Source organism: Pleurodeles waltl, chromosome 4_1 (assembly GCF_031143425.1).
Source record: "Pleurodeles waltl isolate 20211129_DDA chromosome 4_1, aPleWal1.hap1.20221129, whole genome shotgun sequence".
In the NCBI taxonomy this organism is placed as follows: domain Eukaryota; kingdom Metazoa; phylum Chordata; class Amphibia; order Caudata; family Salamandridae; genus Pleurodeles; species Pleurodeles waltl.
Window position 1 is genome coordinate 1,012,511,413 of NC_090442.1, and position 19,872 is coordinate 1,012,531,284.

At 44.6% G+C, this 19,872-nt stretch overlaps 1 protein-coding gene across 1 annotated transcript in view; it reads left to right on the forward strand.

Moving 5' to 3' along the window:
* The window catches only part of IQUB (IQ motif and ubiquitin domain containing), a 256,750-nt gene that overhangs the window by 165,501 nt on the left and 71,377 nt on the right, over positions 1-19,872 (forward strand). The window contains exon 9 of the mRNA XM_069229884.1: positions 15,450-15,620. Within this exon, the coding sequence (XP_069085985.1) occupies positions 15,450-15,620 (171 nt within the window). The remainder of the gene's footprint in view (positions 1-15,449; positions 15,621-19,872) is intronic.

Here is a 19,872-nt window from a genome sequence, read left to right on the forward strand (position 1 = left end):
AGTCTGGCACCCAACAATGGATGTGAACATATAGGCACACTGCGCTCATGACAGATAGCGAGGCTCACTGTATCTAGGCACCTGCATAGCAAACTGGGAGCTTCACAACTGTGAACACAGGTTCAAACAATAGGAGTTAACAAAAGCAGCGCAGGGAGGAGTTTGCTTGTGAGCCTGAGCCATCTGTCAATTCACATGAACATGCCTCTCCTCTGGTAATGAGTGGAGTGAGTGCCATGATGCGGAATCGCATCTTTGGTCACCGTGACCTACATAGGGGGCTTAAACCAGGCAAGGGTAGCTGCGGTGCAGCCCAACGGATGTTCAGCACTGCCTTTAGATTCGGTTCTAACCTGCAGCTCTGCACACTAGATACAGCAACAGCACAGGATGCACGCTGGTCCAACTCCAAAAGATGTTGATTGATCAGGTCCTGCTTATATTTCCAAAGCCAGGCAGATACCCATGACCAATCAGTGTCCAGTTTGTTTCACAATTTCAATGGATCTGCAAGAGCAAGTGGCTGAGTCAGTTTTTTCTTCCACGGGGAAGAGTTTAAGAAGTTTCCCTCCTCCAAAGGCACTGTAGGAGTCTGTGCCATCATGCAGAAGCCAAAGTACAGATTCAGAGAGCTGCCATGTAGGAAACTATTTGGATTCCATAAGACATTGCATTACCTGCTAATAACAGCAGTGGTACTGCTCTAAACCTCAATTTTCGAGTATCTAGTTATTATTTTACCAAGTATTCCCTGAAGGCAGTAAGACAACAATTGGAAAGAATAGTTGTCAGGACATACCGCTGTATAACTTCATCATTCATTGCCCCAGGACATTAATCTAGGTTTTTACTACTAATAATAATAATAATCCATCTGTGCATTAGAATTTCTATGTGATGAATCAGCTAAATGAAAGTTAATGTATACAATACCCGAACCTCTGCTTATTTGGTTTCATTTTGCTTCGAAGCCCAGCCTCAGTTGTGGAGGTAATTGGCTTCCTGTCCATTCAGCCTTTTATTAGGTACAAGAGTTCTTTAACAAAACATTTGAATGAGCTGTTCATCAGTGATGCAGGATAGCAATTCTTTGGCTGATCTTTCTTACCCTTGCACATATTTATGTATGTATGTATGTATGTATGTTTGTATGCATACATGTATGTCTGTAAGTTTGTGCTTCTATATTGCAAATCTAGCCAGAGGGGGTGGAGTGCTGCATGTGGTCAAAGGTAAAGTTACAGTTAGCAAGTAATTCGAGAGGTGGCTGGTTTCTAGTAGCAGAAGTTTGTAACTGCATTACGCAGAAGTATTCTTTAAAGAGGTGTATGTTCAGCTCTTTCTTGCATTGGAGCAGGGTTGGAGCAGTATAAATATGATGGATATGTGGCTGTCATTTCAGATCCTGGGAGAGGTGGAATTAGGATTTTTTTTTTTTTAAAGGATGAACAGCTATCCAGTTCTGGCTGAGAGCACACTGATACTTCCATTGCTTGCGGGTATGCAGACCTCATCTATGGTTAATGGCTGTACTCCTTAGTCACAGTTCATTAAAATTTTAGGCTACTCTTTCCTCATGTTGAGATAGGAGAAAATAGGGAAGTTATTCACTCACACCAAAACAGTTATAAAGTAGAAAACACAACACAGTAGAAAATCCCACTTCAGTTTATAAAAATATAGAAAATTCAAGTGAGGAAGTAGGCATCAAAACAACACAAATTGGATGTAGAAAACCAGAGATATGATTTTCAAAGTTTTACGTGTTTCACAGGTATCTGGTTGGGATAGAAAAAGATGCCTTTCCTTACCAAGATATTATATGTTTTCACAGTTCATGTTAAGTACTGTTATCCTCAATGTAAACTGTAAACTTCGTACTTGTATAGCGCACTTTTACCCTAGGGCATCTTGGCGCTTTTACGCATACCGCTGTGGAACCCTTCCTGGCTTTCCCTGTGAAGTGCCCACTCCTGGGCCCCCCAAGGTGAAGCCAGGCATCCCAGCGCTGTTGGGGCCGTTGAGGAGATTAAGCAAGCTATTGCCCAGAGTTAGAGTGGGACCCCATGATTAGATTGGCACCGAGGCGAGAGTCATCAGGTCTGAGGAAATTGAGCCCAAGACCCGCGGAGGCGGGAATTGAACCTTGGTCCCGGGCCACACCTCTGCATCAGGGTCTGCCACTCGAACCATTGAGCCACACTTCTCCTGTGCTGCACCCCAGCTTGCATTTTGCATTTTGGCACCGGAGTGCCTTCTCTTAAATATGCTCCTTGTGGGAGCTTGCAAAATAGTGCATTTTGACCTTGTCAGTAAATAGAACAATAACTTTACCCCCACCTTACTAAAATAATCATAATGCAAACCCAAAATATAAAATGTTGGGTTTTATTGAATGAGAGATTATTAATGAGTTGAAAAATTCCTGCACACGCTCGGTTGCTTATTGGGCAAGCTCTGATAATGTTACTTAATAGTTTTTGTTAGAAGAAAACACACTTGGGAAGGACGTCCATTTTAACAACATTCACTCATCTAATAATGGTTATGTGTGACTAAAATTCTCCTAATATCATTTAATTACTCCCTTTAAATTAATCTGAAAGTATTCTATAAAAGTCTGCTTTATGATCCCTGCCTGAGTTATGGGTTTCAGCACATTAGTGCCAACTTGTTCTACTGACTTTGTATCTGGAAATTTAACAACCTGCAGCATTGAATTATGGCTATAGAGGTCAAGCTATCACAATCACTTGACTTCAAAATAATATTGCCTGAAACAGCTTGATTTTTAAGTCATAGCCAACCCGTTTGAAATGGAGCGTTTCTCTGTTGAGAAGGGAGATCAATATACTGACCACACAGTCAAGGGAGATGACTCCTGGTGGCCCACATGGCTCAGTGTCCCATCTACTCCGGCTGACCACACCCGCAACCTGGGAATCATCCTTGACTCCTCCCTAACAATGACCCGACAGGTAAATGCAGTCACCTCTTCCTGCTGGCACACCCTCTGCCAACCCCGCAAAATCTTCAAGTGGATCCCGGACGACTGCCGCTAGATAGTTACTCAGGCCCTAGTCACGAGCAAGCTCGACTACGGCAATGCACTCTATGCCGGCACCACGACAAAAAACATCATGAAACTACAACACATCCAAAATGCCGCCACTAGACTCGTCTTGAGCCTCACCCGCCAGGAACACATCTCCCAAAATCTAAGACTCCTCTATTGGCTCCCAGTGGAGAAGTGAATCAACTTCAGACTACTCACTCAGTCCTACAAGGCCCTTCACAAAATCGGACCGGCCTACTTGAATCATCGCATCTCTTTCCATAACCCTGCCAGACCCCTCCAACCTGCCCAGAAGGCACTAGCCACCATTCCACGCATCTGGAAAACCAATGCCGAAGGAAGATTTTTCACCTACCTCACAGCCAAGAGCTGGAACAACCTACCCTACCCATGCATCTCAGACAAAGCCCATCACTCACCATCTTCAGGAAGAACCTCAAGACATGGCTCTTCGTATGAGGCCCAGACCCTTCACCAGCGCCTTGAGACCCTCATGGGTGAGTAGTTGCGCTTTCTAAAAACTGATTGATTGATTGATTGATACCCCTGTAAAGTGCAACTGATGGTCTTGAACGGAACGGATGATAACCCATTAACTACTACTAGATTGTACATCTCATATTAAATATTTTCAGGGTGTTTTCGGCAGGGATGCATTTTGGCCCCCTTCTTATTTTTACTTTATATAAATGGCTTGGATAGCTATTTAACGACCTGTAGTAAGGATGTGCCCCAGATCGGGAAGCAACCAATCCCAGTGTTTTTATATGCTGGCCATGCTGTTCTCATGAGGATGGCAAATGGGCTGCAGCTTTTTGTTGGAGGGCTTTGCTTCTTTTATGAATTTGTTAGATGTAAAAGTAAACATGTCCAATTCCTATGCCATGATTTCAGGGCCCTGGAAAACTAAGGTCCACAACATATGTGATTGGGGACTCAATGATAAATAGAGTAAAAACTTTAATTACTTGAGTATTCCCTTTGATGAAGAGTTAAAGCGGACCTACTGAATGTCAGGTCCATACAGTTTCAGAGAGCAGTTGACGCAATCTGTAGATTTGCATCAATGCTTCGACATAGACCTGTTAAGGAACTTATACACATTTATAAGGTTGGGTGTTCTGCATTGGCTTTATATGGAGCAGGTGTTTGGGTACATATTAATTGTCCAATACTACAGAGTAGTTTTTTTAAAATGTAAATTGATGGCAGTACCAAAGAGCACAGCTAATATGAGTTGTTATGTCAAAGTAGGGATGGCTTAGAGCATTTGATTGGATTGGCCTCTATTATGCTGTGGCAAAAAAACTGGAGTCAACCAGAGTCAGAATGATTAAAATCATTTTTGATTAAGTGTTTGGATCATGATATTTCTTCAAAATATCTATCTTTATTACCATTTTTTCTACAGCCATACTTTGCCAGACACATACTGTAACAAATACATGTCTGATATCAGTATCATATTCAGACAAACAGGAACATGGTGTTACATAAGGGCCTAATGTCCAGCATACACCCACAACCGTTCGCTTCCCCCCAATAGCAGGCGGTTGCTTTCGTAGGTGGTCAGTACAAAAGTGAAATAAGCAGGAATTACTGATGTAAACTGTGATGAGTGTGTCACCGCCCCGCTCCCCCCTCCCCCGGCTAACTATTACATCGGTCTTTACAGTAAGACGCAACCACCTCCATCACCTTCCATCCCACCTTTCATTCCAGTGGGACCTCAGCAGACCCCCTATCCTCCTCTGTCTCTCTTCAGCAGGTTCCAGAATCTCTCCCTTTCTCCTCGGCCCATACCACAAGTCTTGTGTAAGGAGTACTCCCTCTGTTCACATGGGCATTCATCAGGTTTAGGATCTTACTTGTCCGAATAAGAAGTCCCAGAGCCCCAGGGAGTCTGTCTAATCTCCCCAAGACCGTAGGGCAGTGTAAATGGCCATCTTTTCCCTAGCCACCTTAATCATTTCAGTGCACCATTTGTTCAGGGACGGCACCATCTCAGATTTCCAATGCATGGCTATACATCTTTTTCGCCAAGATCAAGGCCAGACTTTAAAAGCATGCAAGGCTCGTAGCCTTTTTATTGGCTGGTCTCACATCCAGCAAGTATTGGAGAGGGCCCAAGGGGAGGATGCAGGCAGTCATTTCCGACAAGCATTGTGCTGCCTGTGACCAAAACTAAGATATTGTCAGATAGGACCACACCATGTCCATAAAGTCTGCGGTGTTTGCCATACAGTGGGGGCATGAGGTTCCTGCCACTGGATACATCCTCCCACTCCTCTCCAGGGTCAGATAGTGTAATGGATGTAATTAACTTGGACATATCAAAATTTTGCATTTCTAGAAACCAGTCTCCCGGACTGTAAGCAATGGACCCACATCTTATTCGATATGTGAGTGTCTAGCATGCAGCCCCACCACTCCTTGAGGCTCAAAGCCCCTTTAGAATAATGTTGTTGCAAAACTCTGCAAAGGCATGTTATGGCCATCCTAGTTCCTCCATTAGTCAATATCGCTTTTTTGGGGCATATTCTGATCTGTTTACCTCATGGACAGCATCACTCTTTTTAGGGCTGAGTATAGCAGATATTCCCCTGGCCCCAGGCCATATGTGATCATCAAATATTCAAGGGTTCTCAGTTTACTGTCCATCGTTAGATCTGTCTAGACCTGTACGTCCGCCACCCTCCAGTCTCGTGTCCGATACAATGTGCAAATGTAAGCACATTGGGGATTGCCGGTATGGGGAGACTTGGGGCATAAAGTGCTGCCTTATTGCGTCTGTGAAGGTACTTTCTCCAGCACCACACAGCCACTTGTAGTACTATGCTGCCCACATCGTGGGGTGGAGTAGTGTCCAACAACCAGTGCAGGAAGGAATATCCTTCTGGTTCTTCCAATATTTCTCTACGCTCCAGGGTCAGCACCTAGCCCAGCCTGGGCATCGGCCATTGCAGTTGTTCTGCAGCATAATACAACATATAGTTGGGGTATCACAGTCCACCCTCTTCCAGTGGGACATACAACTTACTGAGAGCAACCCAGCACCTACCATTGCCCACCCTAGCATGGTACGTAAATGTTGCAGGTCACTGAAGAAACATTTCCTCAGGTCCCTCATAATGACCGTAAAGTAATAAAGAAGCCAAGGGAGTATCAGCATTTTGGAGATAGAAACTCTTCTCATCGGGGACAATGGTAATGATTCGATAAGGGGAGCAACTAATGAACTGAGTTCCTGGCCCACATGTCTGTCTATTAGATCAGTCTCATTGTAATAGATCTGGACTTCCAAGTATTTGATATTGCCTAGTTTCCATTGCAGTCCCACACTAGGGAGGGCTCCTCTTCGGATATTGGTTACAGGGGTGAGTGGCAAAAAGCATGATTTATCCCAATTGATCCAGAGCCCAGATAGTCACCTAAACACATTGAATAGATCATCACCTGTGGCAGCACCTCCGGGTCTGCCCTAAGATAAATTAAAAGTGCAAAAACCACCCAAGGTGAGATGGCAGGTGGGCAAAAAAATTAATGGATTGGGATGCTTGGTGAAGAACCCTAACTAGGGTGAGACAGGTCCTAGGTTGCTTGTGTTCAGGTTTGGGGGGTACCTGGCCTGGCAGTTCGGGCTGGACTGTTCCCTTGAAGAGCTGAGTCAAGACTGATTTGCAAATGGCTGGGTCCAAACTGAGGTGGCAAGGTGGGCAAAAAAAATGATAGATTGGGATGCAGCCCAAGTGATTTCCAGTGGCTAAGATTATTTCAAACATTCCATCAATCACCTTGTTATTTTTGTTATGAAAAATTAAGGTGTCAGCATATAGGGGCATAATATGCAGGGGTGTAGCTTCAAGGGGGTTTGGGGTGTTACATCTCCCTAAAAAATGTAATCTGTAGTAAATAGTTGGGTACAAGTGCTTTCAGTCGGGTATGATGAGGTGACTGTCATATTTCACCTGGGAGTTTTATATGCTCACACTTACAAAAAAACACACACGCACTCTAGTGCCTCTATTTTGAAAGTCTTAAAAAATTTTGTTTGGTTGAAAAATACTATGCTGTAAGTACCCCTAACAATCTGCACACCACTGCCCCTTAAGCTCCCCTCATGCCCTGTTTCTCATATAATGCATTTTAACAAGGTATGTCTGTGATTGTTGGAAAATCTGAAGCGTCTCTAGTAGGGGATCTCCATTGATAGTCATAAGCATCCATCATTATGATAGTCATAAGCATTTGAATAGTTCCACCCACGTGCGGTATCCCAGAGCACTTCTTTACAAAGTCTCTTCTTAAGTGTAGACGTTCGCCTTACTTCAGGAAGGCCTGCAGAAACACTTAAGAAAGAACATAATATGCATGCTAGGCAAACGGGCTACAGTGGTGTAATTCATCAGATTGTACTTAGGAAAAAAGGGTTAAAATACCCTTAAAATGTATAAATTGAGGTAAATGTTTTACACCAAACCTCAAATCTCCTTCACAAACCCTTTTTCCTGACAAAGTAGTAGATGAAGAATAGAAAAGCAATGTAGCCCGATGAGTGAAAAATAATGACTATGCCTTTAAGGTTGAAAAGACCATCAGTATCTCATCATGCCCAGCATCTGGTAGTTGCTTTAGTTCTTTTTGACAATAAGCACTAGAGATATGTAAGTCTAATACTGTCCTCTCTTCTATCCACCGGGGAGGAGGGAAGGTTGCTTATGACTTCAACAGAGATTCTCCTACGGAAGAACTGGAGTTACAGGTAAGAAACTATTCCTTCTCTCGTAGGAGATCTCCATTGATAGTCATAGGCATTTTATTATAATAGCAATCCCATCACTAATAAACATGGTGGAAAGAATAGAGGAGAGAAGATCAGACTAGACAAACAAATTTCTGAGGAAGGCTTGTCCTAGTTGAGTATCTGCCCTAGCATCAGAGTCTTAAAAGTAGTGTTTGGTGAATGTGTGAACCAATCTCCATGTAGCTGCCTTACAAATTTCAACAAGTATCCAGCATGATATGGACTGCTCGGAAGTGGCTAAACCTGTGCAGACTGACCCATAGGTCACAAAAAGCTGGTCCGATTCGTGCAGGTCACGTCTCTTGTCTAGGTAAAATCTCAAGCCCCTCCTTACATCCAGAGAGCGAAGGGATCGCTCTGGTGGACTAGATGGATTCTGTAAGAAAGTGGGTAACAAAATTGTTTGACGTGAAAGTCCGAAACAACTTTGGGAACAAATTTTGGATTGGTTCTGAGAACCACTTTGTTTGAATGAAAAACTGTATAGGGTTCATTAGCACACAATGTTGGAGTTCACTAACCCTACAAGCTGATGTAATAGCTACAAGGAAAGCTGCTTTCCTAGAAAGATGTTGTAGAGAACTCTTATGAATAGGTTCAAAAGGTTCTTGTTTAGTCGTGAACGGACTATGTGAAGTTCCTAGGGAGGGGAAGGACGTCTGATGGGAGGGAAAACCTTTTTTAACCCCTCAAGGAAATTCTTAATTACTGGGATCTTGAAAAAGAGGTTTGTGAAGGACATTTAGGGTAGGCAGTAAGAGCTGCCAAATGTACTGTTATTGATGCGAACTGTAAGCTAAGCTTTGCAATACCAAGGAGATAGGAAAGGATGGCTTCCTCTTGGCAAGAAGTAGGGTGATCAGAATGTACAATGGTGCCAACTATTGGGGATAGCCAACTGGCAAGCATTTTACCCAGCACACTATAATCTACATTTAATTGTGATAGTGGGCAATAAGATGCCACCTGTAGGGGGCTCCGTCCTGATTTGTGGAGTACCAAAGTTAATGCCTCTCTCTTCTAGGCCGACAGCACACCCTTCATAGTTGTCTCATATACTTTTTGGGGTGCTAACGGTGCCTGAACTAAAATAGAAACTTATTGGTTCCTGGGGTTTTTCCTCTTGTGATCTGCATGATCGCCAATTCAATTTTTGCCAGAGTTAAGGTAGTTTCCAGTTCTTGCTTCTGCAGAGGGTCAATTGTAGGGGACTCTATCTGTTCTAAATATGTCAGAGCAGCTACCTATGTCATCTCTGTAGTGTCCCTGTACAACTCTCCATAGTAGGACCCAAAGACATAATTAATTTTCATTTGGGAGTTCACGATCTTTCCCATTTTAGAATGGATGGCCTGTATGGGTGTGTGGGGGTATCTGCCATTAGCAACCAGCAGCCTTGCAACCTTATTGGATGGTTCATGTTGTTGTAACAGGTATTCCCTGTAATCTATATTTGACATCCCTTGCAACGCTGCACTATAGTCTTTCATTAGTTGGGCTATCTCTGTCTGTCATGGTTTGTCAAACATGTGACCGCAAAGGCTTTTGTAGTTGAGGATACCGTTGTCAAGGGCTGGTGATGTGAAATCCGGCATCAAAGATGCATCGCGCAGTCAAAGCAATGTGCCGGTTCTGAGGAGCTGTGAGTCTGTGATGCAATAACCTGCGTTGTTGTACAGGCTGCCATCGATGAGGAATGTGCGATACAAGGACCTGTGTTGGGAAAGCGTCACCGAGGCGGCAGTTCCTTTGCAGGCTGCAAGGTTGATGTGGAGTCTATGCGTCAGGAGAACCCATGCAGCGGCGATGTCCTGGTTCTGCAAGGGGTGTCTCCGTGAAGCAGAGATGAGTTGGTTCTGCTGGATCCACAGATGGGCTGGCAGAGCACCTTCAGGCCCACTTTTAAGGGCCCAGGGCTATAGTGGCACCACTTGGCACAGTAGGACTCACAGATGACAGAATCCAGGTGCTGGGTTTAAGGTTGTTGGAGCCTTCTGTTCTAGAGGCTGTTGTGAGGAGGTCAGCCAGCTAGCCCTTGGAGTCAATCTGGGATCCTGGGATTAATAATGCAGGTGCAGTCCTTCTCCCCCATGCAAGAGGGAAGCAGGCATCAGGTCAGCCCAGCAAGGTATAAGTCAAGCAAAGTAGTAGTCCAGCAAGCGAGCAGTCCAGCAGAGTGCCAGTCCTTTCAGCAGCACAGCAGTCCATCTTCTTTGGTGAGTAGCCACAGGTTCAGAAGTGTACTGAAAGTTGGTGTCTGAGGTCCAATATTTATACCTGTTCTGCCTTTGAAGTGGGAGAGGCTTCTAGATGTTTCCCTTTGAAGCCCTGACTTCCCTGTCTCGGCTCCAGACTAACTACAAGGGGTATGCAGCCCTTGTATGGCCCCAGGACACAGCCTAGTCAAGTGTAAGTAAGGCTGTGCCTAGCTGCGCCATCCCATCCTGCCAGTGATGGCCTATTCAGGCACACCCTAGCTCTCTATTGTGTGTGGATGTCTAGAAGGAATACACAAAGCCCAACTGTCAGTTACACCCAAGCATGTGACCCAGGGACAGGATACAAGCACTAAATGGCTAAGGCAGGAAAATGGCAACTTTCTAAAAGTGGAATTTTCAAATTTAGAATTTAAAATCTGATTACTCTATAAGAGAGGATATTTCTTACAATTCCCAAAACACCAAACATGAATTAGTTATCTGCTCACTTTTTGAAATTACAGCTTACTAAATGTAATATGGTAACTCCTGCGTTATCCTATAGGAGAGGTAGGCCCTGCAAAAGTGAAAAACAAATGTAAGAGTTTTTCACTACCACAACATGTAAAACTTAAAATTACATGCCCTAATTTTTAAGTAGATTGCAACCTGCCCTGTGGACTGTTTAGGTCCTACTTTGGGGTGATGTTTGTGTATTAAAAAGGCGGGTTTAGGTCTGGCAGTTTCAAACTGCACACAGAGTGCAACAACAGGCCTGAGACATGCTATAAGGGCTACTTAAGTAGGTGTCACGAGAAGTGCTGCAGGCCCACTTGTAAAATTTAATTTACATGCCCTCAGTAGATGCAGTGTCACTTTACTCATAAGTAAATTAAATAAGCCAATTGGGGATAAATCAATGTTACCATGTTTTAAGGAGTGAGCACATGCACAGGGTCCTAAGGCCAGCAAAACGAGATCAGCAAAAATGGAGGAGGAAGGGAAAAAGTTTGAGAGAAGACCACCCTAAGGCTGACAGGTCTAACACAATTCAAGACCGGGCACCTGTCAGCCAGGGTGTGGATCTATCCCTCCTCAGATCCGGAACAAAATTAAAATCTCCACACCATACTGCTGCCATTTATGTGTCACACTTGAGGGCACATAAACCCTGCCCAGCATTGGGTGATTATATAGCCACTAGGGATAATGGGGCACCATACGGGATACCCTTAACGCCACATATCTTTCCTCCCTATCTATCAGGGTATGTAGGACTGTATATGGAATTCCCAGGACCACCCATGTAAGTACTCCTTTGGTGTATCCCAAATACATCCGCCACAGTGAGGCCTTACAGTATGCTTCCCTCGCAGTAGTCCCACTTGGGGCAGCCAACCCCGCTGCTGCTCTGACCACCCGGGAGCGTTAGTAGGATATGAGAATGCCCTTTCTTTCCTTCTGGTTGTCTACAGAGCCAGTGACTATGAGTGCAAAGGGATTGGTCGTTTTATTTGGTGTCAGGCTGCCTCCTTAGTTCCACTGTGAACCCCCTGCTTTTGTGGGTCCAGCAGCCCTCGACTCCACTCCATGTTGGTCACCACTGGGTCCCGATATCAAGGTGTATGACCGTGTAGATCAGGCCTGTTACAATAAAGTCTAACAGCAAAGTTTATTACGGGCCAGACGGCTCCCTGCCCACTGTCTGGCCCGTCTGGGGATATCAATGGTTTGTAGATGTGTTCTTTTGGCATCTTAGCTGTGTCCATACTGTTGCATGTGCCAGCAATACAAGGCCTTTGGTGCTGTTAACTCCATTAGGGAACAACGTCCCCCTTCCTTGGTCACACTCAGCGGTCCGCATTGGTTCTCTCCTTCCTCCCGGCCTCTTGGAGTGTCAGCGCGCCGTTAGCAATGGAGCCGCTGGAGGCCTGCACAGCACAAGCTACCACTTCTGGCTATGTTCCAGTGCTGGCGTCAAGCACATGCCCATCCGCGCTTCTCTGTTGTTTCCTGGTGAGGGAGCTGTTGTTAAGCCAGCCCCTAAGGCAGCAGTTCAAGGGCTCCTGAGGTAGCATACTCTGGGAGAGAGCGGAGGTAGGTTGTCTCTTTAGGTCTACAGTTTGTTTTTCATCCCAGCAGCGCTCACCCTTCCTGTCCGGGCTTGGTTGCCCGTCTCCTTCGAATGCCAGCAGGCCTGCTTCCGGGCTGAGCGGTGCTTCTGTGCCCACCATCCTCATCTTTTGAGCCACGATGCCTGTGCGCCGGAGGGGCTGCTTTTAAATGCCAGTGTAGGACGTGCCAGTCCTTCCATAGCCTCCAGCGTTGAAAGGGGTTTGGTCGTACTGTCTCCAATATGGAACCCCGAGACTAGCTGGAAATGATTTGTGCAACGGCATCTCTATGTACGCGGGCCTCCCTCCATTCTTTCTGTGTGCAGGAGCGGGAAGTTAGGCCGTTTTTCATAGGATTTTTTCGGCATCAGGCAGCACTCACAGTTGTGCGACCATCCAGGTCGCCATCTTGGACACACTCCATGACCATGATAAGGTAATCCTAAATCCTTTGTTTTCATATTTGAAGCAAACTTTCTCTGAAGTGAGTGTACCTCAATACTATAATAACCTTGACGTTTTAGATGTAGTTTCTAAGGACACTATGAACAAACATATCTAACAATACAAGGCTAGGCTGCAAAATTTAAAGGGAGAATCTCTGAGAACAGTGGGTTCTGCAGTATGTGTTCCTATAGGACCTGAACTGTATTTGACTAATTCAAAATGTTAAATACAGATTCTGTCTTACTCATTTTAGACTTAATACCCTGCATTTTTTAACTGCTTTCCGATACAGGGTAGATGCTTTCATTCACTCCTCATATGTCACTGTGACTAGTCCCAAAGCACAAGTAATTTTATGTTATTTTGTGCAATTTATAATGTTATGCGCAGACGTTTTTTTGGTACCCCAATTGTTTGTGGCCAGTATTAGACACCATCTCACTCCTTTATTTTATTTTATTTATAGAAATTAACTTCCTCTGTCAATTGATATTATGTTTTAAACTTTATCGAAGCTGCACTCACTATATGGAAACGTTGTGGGACTTCTGCAATGTTGTAATTTTATGGGTGTATTATTTAATAGCATTGATGTCTGCATATGTTTTATTTATAAATTATTATTTATTTATTATTATTTTTTAAATTGATTATTTGTTTATTTTCAGTTTTTATGGTTTTGAGCCGAATAAAGTATCTGATGATGATGATGATGAGCTACTACTAATACTTTGTGCCTTTTAAGAAAGGCTTTGAAGCTCCTACTAAGACACCACTAATCCCACTTTCAACTCGATGGCCCAAAGATAATATCATACTGTTGGAAACTTTTTTGCATTGATCAGTGCCAACTTAAAATGGTGGACAAATCTGTTGATGGCGGAGTGATATGTTTCGGTGGAAAGGTCGCTAATTGAACTGAGCTCTTGATTATTGTGATGCACAATTGACCAAATTGCTATGTTGATCCTGTAAATTAAAACTTGCAAACAACTTAGAATCACAGGTCTAGACTTACAAATAAATCACCTAACTCAGCTTAGCAAGTGAAGTTGCTGTGCTGCGTTTTGTGAACAGGAGAGAGCAGAACAGCGCCATATCTTCAAACCAGTTCCCCTTTTGAGTTATTACTACGAATTATCTCTACAGTGCTCACACATGGACAGGTGCGTGTTTAGTCTAATCAACATGTTTCAGTGGAATGGTACGCACATTGCCGACATGCTTGCACCAGTCCGCCATGCATCCTGGTATACGCAGTTTTCCATAAGCACACTTTTCAGTGTTTTAAAACGTCTGTTGTCAAATAAAGAACTAGCCAGTGCTGCCATGGTCTTACTCGTGTTTCCAGCTACATGCCACTGCTCCCGATGTTGGACATTTGTAAAGCAGCTACAAGGATGTCTATTTTTAGCTTAGCCAGGCATTTCTCCCTGGATACAGATTCCAAGATGGGTACAATAGTATGACAGGCAGTTCTCAAAAGCCTCTTTGGGTAAAGTTTCTTTGGCTGGTGTTCGACAAATATTTTGTTCCTTCACGATTTCGATCTTGAGGCTGTGGGTTTTGGGCAAGGCTACTACTCTTATTCTACGTTCAGTACTATCATTGAAGATCCGACAGTGCAGGACTGCTTCGAAGGAATCTTTTCTGAAGTCGCAGACATCTCTCCTGCTTCTCCGGCCTTTACTTTCCACTGGCATAGTGTTAAATCAGTGGTCTAGCTGTAGGCTAACAGTTGGACACATTGTTCACCTGATTCTGGTGCCTTTCAAAAGTACCTTATAACACTGTCTCACATGCAAATAATGTTGTTTCCTTATGCAGTTTTGGATTCCTAGATTGCTTTCCAAGAAAAAAAGTCTTCTCTATATTCCTAGACCCCGGCATGAAAAACTGAACTTGACTTTAAGCCTCGGATTGTTGCCTTTCCTTTTCTTTTATATGATTCTCTCCTTCATTTCCATCCTCTGCTTTCCTCCTCATGGTCTACTGTAAGCCACATGTATGTTTGTCTTAATCTTTTATTGTATTTCTGTAAACACTTCATTTTAATGATCTCAACATTTTTTGAGAGTCAAATCATCACAATATGTAATATCCTCTCGAATATTTTTTATCCCACTAATCATCCGCCTAAACTCACATATTTCCCCACCCCACCCACTAATGATCACAATAGAATCCTATTGATTTAATCTGCTGCAAAACCCCTGAAGAGCTCGTTAAATAGTTTTGTTTAGAGCACAAGACCAATCCAAGTGATCGGCAATAACCAAAAACTACTGAACTAACCACTAACCTTGGGTTCCAGAGCAGCGTGCTGTCCGGTGTAATTTCAGTCCCTCGTCAGAGATAGTAAGTGCTATACAAACGCAATTGCAATACGGTCCAGTCCAAAGGAAATTGTTTCTTGAGAGAACATAACATGTTGCTTCTAGTAGCTGTGATGAAGTACCTCATCAGGCGCAGGTGCCTCCCACTGGCTCAGACAACCAACAACAGCCCCCTTAGGAGGAGTCTTGTGCGGATTTGAGTGGTATTTGTCATACACTGCTGATAACTCTGATATGCTTGCACTTTACCAAGCGAGCAACTAGGTTTTGAAATACAATTTTAATGTTAAATGAGCAGTTAACGATTTTTCAGTTTTTTTACAGTTGTTTTAATAGAGACCCAATCTGAATCTTCTTAAAACTTGTCTCTATAATTGTCTTCTATTCAAGGACCAGTCACAATCCTCTTGTATATTTATGTGTTGTTATAACATTGATGAACAGTATTAGTTAATTCTGCTTATTGTTATTTAGTGCTCACAGCCAAAGAAGTGGAAAGCCTTTGATGGAAAAACCACAAGCATGCATACTCAGTATACCATACGGGCGAGGGAGCTACGTGACATTTACACCAGCATCAACATCAAGAACCTATCTGTGGATGAAAGACTGGATGCCCTGCTAACCCTCAAGCAAACTGTTAAGGTAGGTGGGTGGTACTGGGTATTGTACCCTGCAGATGGCCACCACATGGAATGAATTGGGCCACAGGTTTTGCATGAGATGCAGACTAGGCTTCTAGATGTTTTTGGTCACTTGATGCAGTCTCTTTTTGTGGTTGATTAAAAGACTGAAAGGAGCTTGAGGTGGTTTATAAAATATATATATATATTTATAACTATATATAGATATATATACATATATATTTATACATTACCTAGTGGTTGTCATCAATAGATTGTTATAGTTAGGACTTAGCCCCGCCAGGATGTGGAGGTCCAGCAGCCACATTATGACCGTGGTGGTTGTGCCAGAACTGCCACTTTTCAGCTGCCCGACGGCCTGGCGATCCCAATATGCCAGGACAGCCCTGCAAGCAGCGCTGTCCTGGGTATTACAACCCCCCTCTCTAACGACGTGTAAAAGGTGGTGGCGTGGGGCTCAGGGGGCCCCATGGGGGCCCCTGCACTTGTTATGGGCAGTGCAGGGGCCCCCATGGCCAGCCCCATTGCATTTTTCAGTGTCGGCTGACAAATCTTCACAAAAGTTTCCAAACATATTCAACAGTCACGTCAGCTGCTGTCTGGAAAGTTTCAGGATGATCCATCAAGCGGGGTCCGAGAAAAAGGGGGGGTAAAAAAGGAGTGTTTCCCATTTATATCCCATAGAGATTTTGATCAGCAATTGCGTCCAAACCACTGGACGGAATTGCACCAAATTTGGCAGAAAGGTGGCTCTTTGTCCAGAAAGCGCCCTTTTTGTTATTTGGTGTAGATCTGTTCAGTAGTTTTTGAGATATTAAAGAAAATCGAAATTTGTATATATAGAGACGTGAAGGCTTCAAGAACTCTCCTGATCATGCGCTGAGATCTGATTGACTGCCAACACTTCAATGAAGAAGTGTTGGCAGCCATGTTGGGACTTCGCATCAGCCGAGTGCTAGACAAAACATAACAAAAAAAATGGGCCAGTGCAGGGACACCCTGACCCCCTAGCTTTGGTGCTGGGCCCCCCACAGGGCTAAAAAAACACTTATTAAAAAAATGAGGATTTGAAGCAAAATTGTGACAGAATCGCAAATCCACTGCAACAATTCAACAATGTAAATGTGGGCTAGGTCCCAGGGGCATTGAATTTTTAAATGCAAGGGAAGTTCCCCACCTTCTCGCAGCCACAGGGACCACCACCTCCCCAGGGCCCATACATTGAAACTGACGCAGGGGGGCCACCAGGCCCCCCTGCAGTCCCGGGGAACACCACCTCCCCAGTCCTAGACACGAAAACCATGCGGGGGGCTGCACAGCCCCAGCACAGGCCTGGGGAACTAAAACTAAAACACCATGCACAGTTGTCTCATCAATAATTTTATTGCAAATGTTGCAGTGAGAATATGAAAGATGGCATAGAATATGACAACAATGATATAACATGTGGAATAATTAGCCGTGCATGGCGAAGGCTCAATTAAAGTTACCTTAGGGTGCGGTTTAATTACTTGATAGAACTATAACTATAACTGCTGAATTTCTATGGTTTTATATGAGTAAATTCATAACCTAACTATAACGTCCCTTTAACCTTTGTTTTGTTTTCGGTGAATTTCTTTATTTTTTTTTAAAGTATAGCAATTTTTGTTTTGCTATACGTGAATCCAACCACTGTTGCGCACGTCCTTTGGCTGTGCATGTCAGCCATTGGCCATAACGCCTGACCTGCGGCCAGGCCCTGAGACCAACCCCAACTTTGCACCATGCACGGCCTTCTCCTGTGCACAGTAGAGGTTGACCACAGGAGCGCACAGTAGAGGTTGACCACAGGAGCTGGCCTGCAGCTAGTCCCTGCTGCCAACCCCTCTAACCATCCACCCCCATGATGTGCATGCTCCATCGCGCATGCACTGTGAAAGTTGTCTGCGGCCTCTCTGGGTGTGAGAATTAGTGTGAGAGGCTGTGTCTGGGGATAAGAGTGGCTGTCAGAGTGTCTGTCTGGGTGTGAGACTGCATACATCAGTGTTTTAGTGGGTGTGTCAGTATGTGCGTGGGTCTGTGAGTGGGTGCATCAGGGTGTCAGTGGGTCTGTGATTGGGTGTGTGACGGTCTGAATGGGTGTGTGAGTGGGTGCGTAACTATCTGGGTGAGTGCATGAGGGTCTTAGCGGGTCTGTGAGCAGGTGCGTGAGTGTCTAAGTGGGTCTGTGAGTGGGTGTGTGAGTGTCTGAGTGGGACTGAGTGGGTGCGTAAATGTCTGAGTGGGTGTGTGAGTGGGAGAATTGATTGAAAAAGAGAGACAGAGAAAGCAAAAGAAAGTGAGAGGGAGAGAGAGAGTTTTTTGTCTTTGATGTCTGATATACTTAGAAAGAGTTATTTGTTTCCAATTTAAAGTCAAAAATGTAATTTCTTTTATTAACAAAAAAAATATTGAAATGAGTCCAGCTGGACTCGAACACCTAAAACTCAGTATGGAAGTCTGTGACCTTCACATTGAGCTACGGTGTTTTTTCTTTTTAGCCCTTTATGGGCTATCTGGGACCGCGAGAAGGGCTCCCCTGCGGTCCCTCCGTATTTATTTATTTAGTTTTTATTAAAAACATAATTGTAGAATAAAATGCCCTTACGGGCTACCTGACACTGCAGGGGAAGCCTTAAGGCCATTGAGGTGCCATTGCCTCAGCAAACACGGAGCTGCTTTGACAGCAGCTCTGTGCTTGCTGAAGCATTTCATCTCTGTTCCCTGCACGCGTGCAGGACACAGAGATTAAAGCTCTGCTGCTGTTTGACAGCGAGACCTGCTTTAAAGGTCCCGCTGTCAAATAGCATAGTGTTTGCTGCTGCTTGGCTGCAGCTGCCGTGCTGCAGTCAAACCACAGCAAACAGCTATGTCCCGGGGGCGGGCACCCCTGGGACATAGCAGTAATTGGTCCTGGGGGATGGTGGTCGCCAGGGCCATTTGTTGCTCCAAGAGGGAGGCCATGCAGCATCTCTCCAACAGTGACTTAGGCCCTGGGCTCACAAAGGGACCCCCTTTCTTTTTTTTTTACACTTTGACCCAGGGGGTGGTGGTCTCCAGGGTGCAAGGGGGCCATGGGCCCCCTGCATGTATTTAATTAGAAGCCCAAAGGGGGTAGTCCAGCAGTGGGGGTGTGTGGGCCCCCCACATATTTTAATTAAAAGCCCTCGGTAGTTGTCGGTCCCCAGGACATCTGGGGGGGTGCAGCCCCTCCCCACGTATTTTAATTGAAAGCCCTGGTGAGGTGTCGGTCCCCCGGGCAGTGGGGGGCAGACCCCACTGCATATTTTGAAAGAAAGCCCTGGGGAGGTGGGGGTCCCCAGGGCAGCAGGAGGGGTGGGCGCGTGACCCCCCTCATATGATAATTATAAGCCCTATGAGGTAGCAGTCCCCAGGGCAGTGGGGGACCACAGGTCTCTCGCCTATTTTAATTTTAAGCCCTGTGGAGGTGGTGGTGCCGGGGACCCAGCTTATTAAAAAAAATATATATATGAAAGCTTGGGGGAAATTTTGAATGCCCCCGGGACCTGGCCCATCCAGGGGCCTATAATAAAACAAGCTAGGAAGTCCGGTCTTTTTTTTTTGCCGCGAATATCGCGGACTCGCAGACCCTCTGTGATCCTCCCACCAGTGCTAAGGGGTCAGGGTGTCTCTACCTTGGCCCCTTTTATTTTATTTTTACTTTTTTTTCTGGGACTTGGCTGAAGCAGATTCCCAAGATGGTTGCCAACACTTCCTGGTTTGAAGTGCAGAGCAGCCAATCAGAGCATTTCCGGCACAAGCTCGACTTTGTTTGTGAATACTTTGCGGCCAGAGATATACAAATTTGAATTTCCCTAAATTTCCCAAAAACTACTTAACGGATTCACACCCAATAAGTGAAAGCGCAATCTGAGTACCAACAGCTAGCCTGCTGTCATATTTGGTGTAAATCCGTCCAGTGGTTCGGCCTGTAGTTATGTCTAAAGAATCCTATAGAAATTAACATGGGAAACACAACCTTTTTTGAGCCCCCTTTTTCTCAGCCCCCCACTTGACAGATCACCCCAAAACTTTCCATGCGCAACTCGAATCACCACAGCCCCTTTTTTGGGAAATTTTGTGGCGATTCGTCAAACGGTGCAAAAGATATTGGCAAGTCAAAAAATGCTTTTCCTATGGAAACATGGTCCTAACTGTAACTACCTTCAGGTGACTGGCAGTAGGCTTTTTTATATATATATATATATATA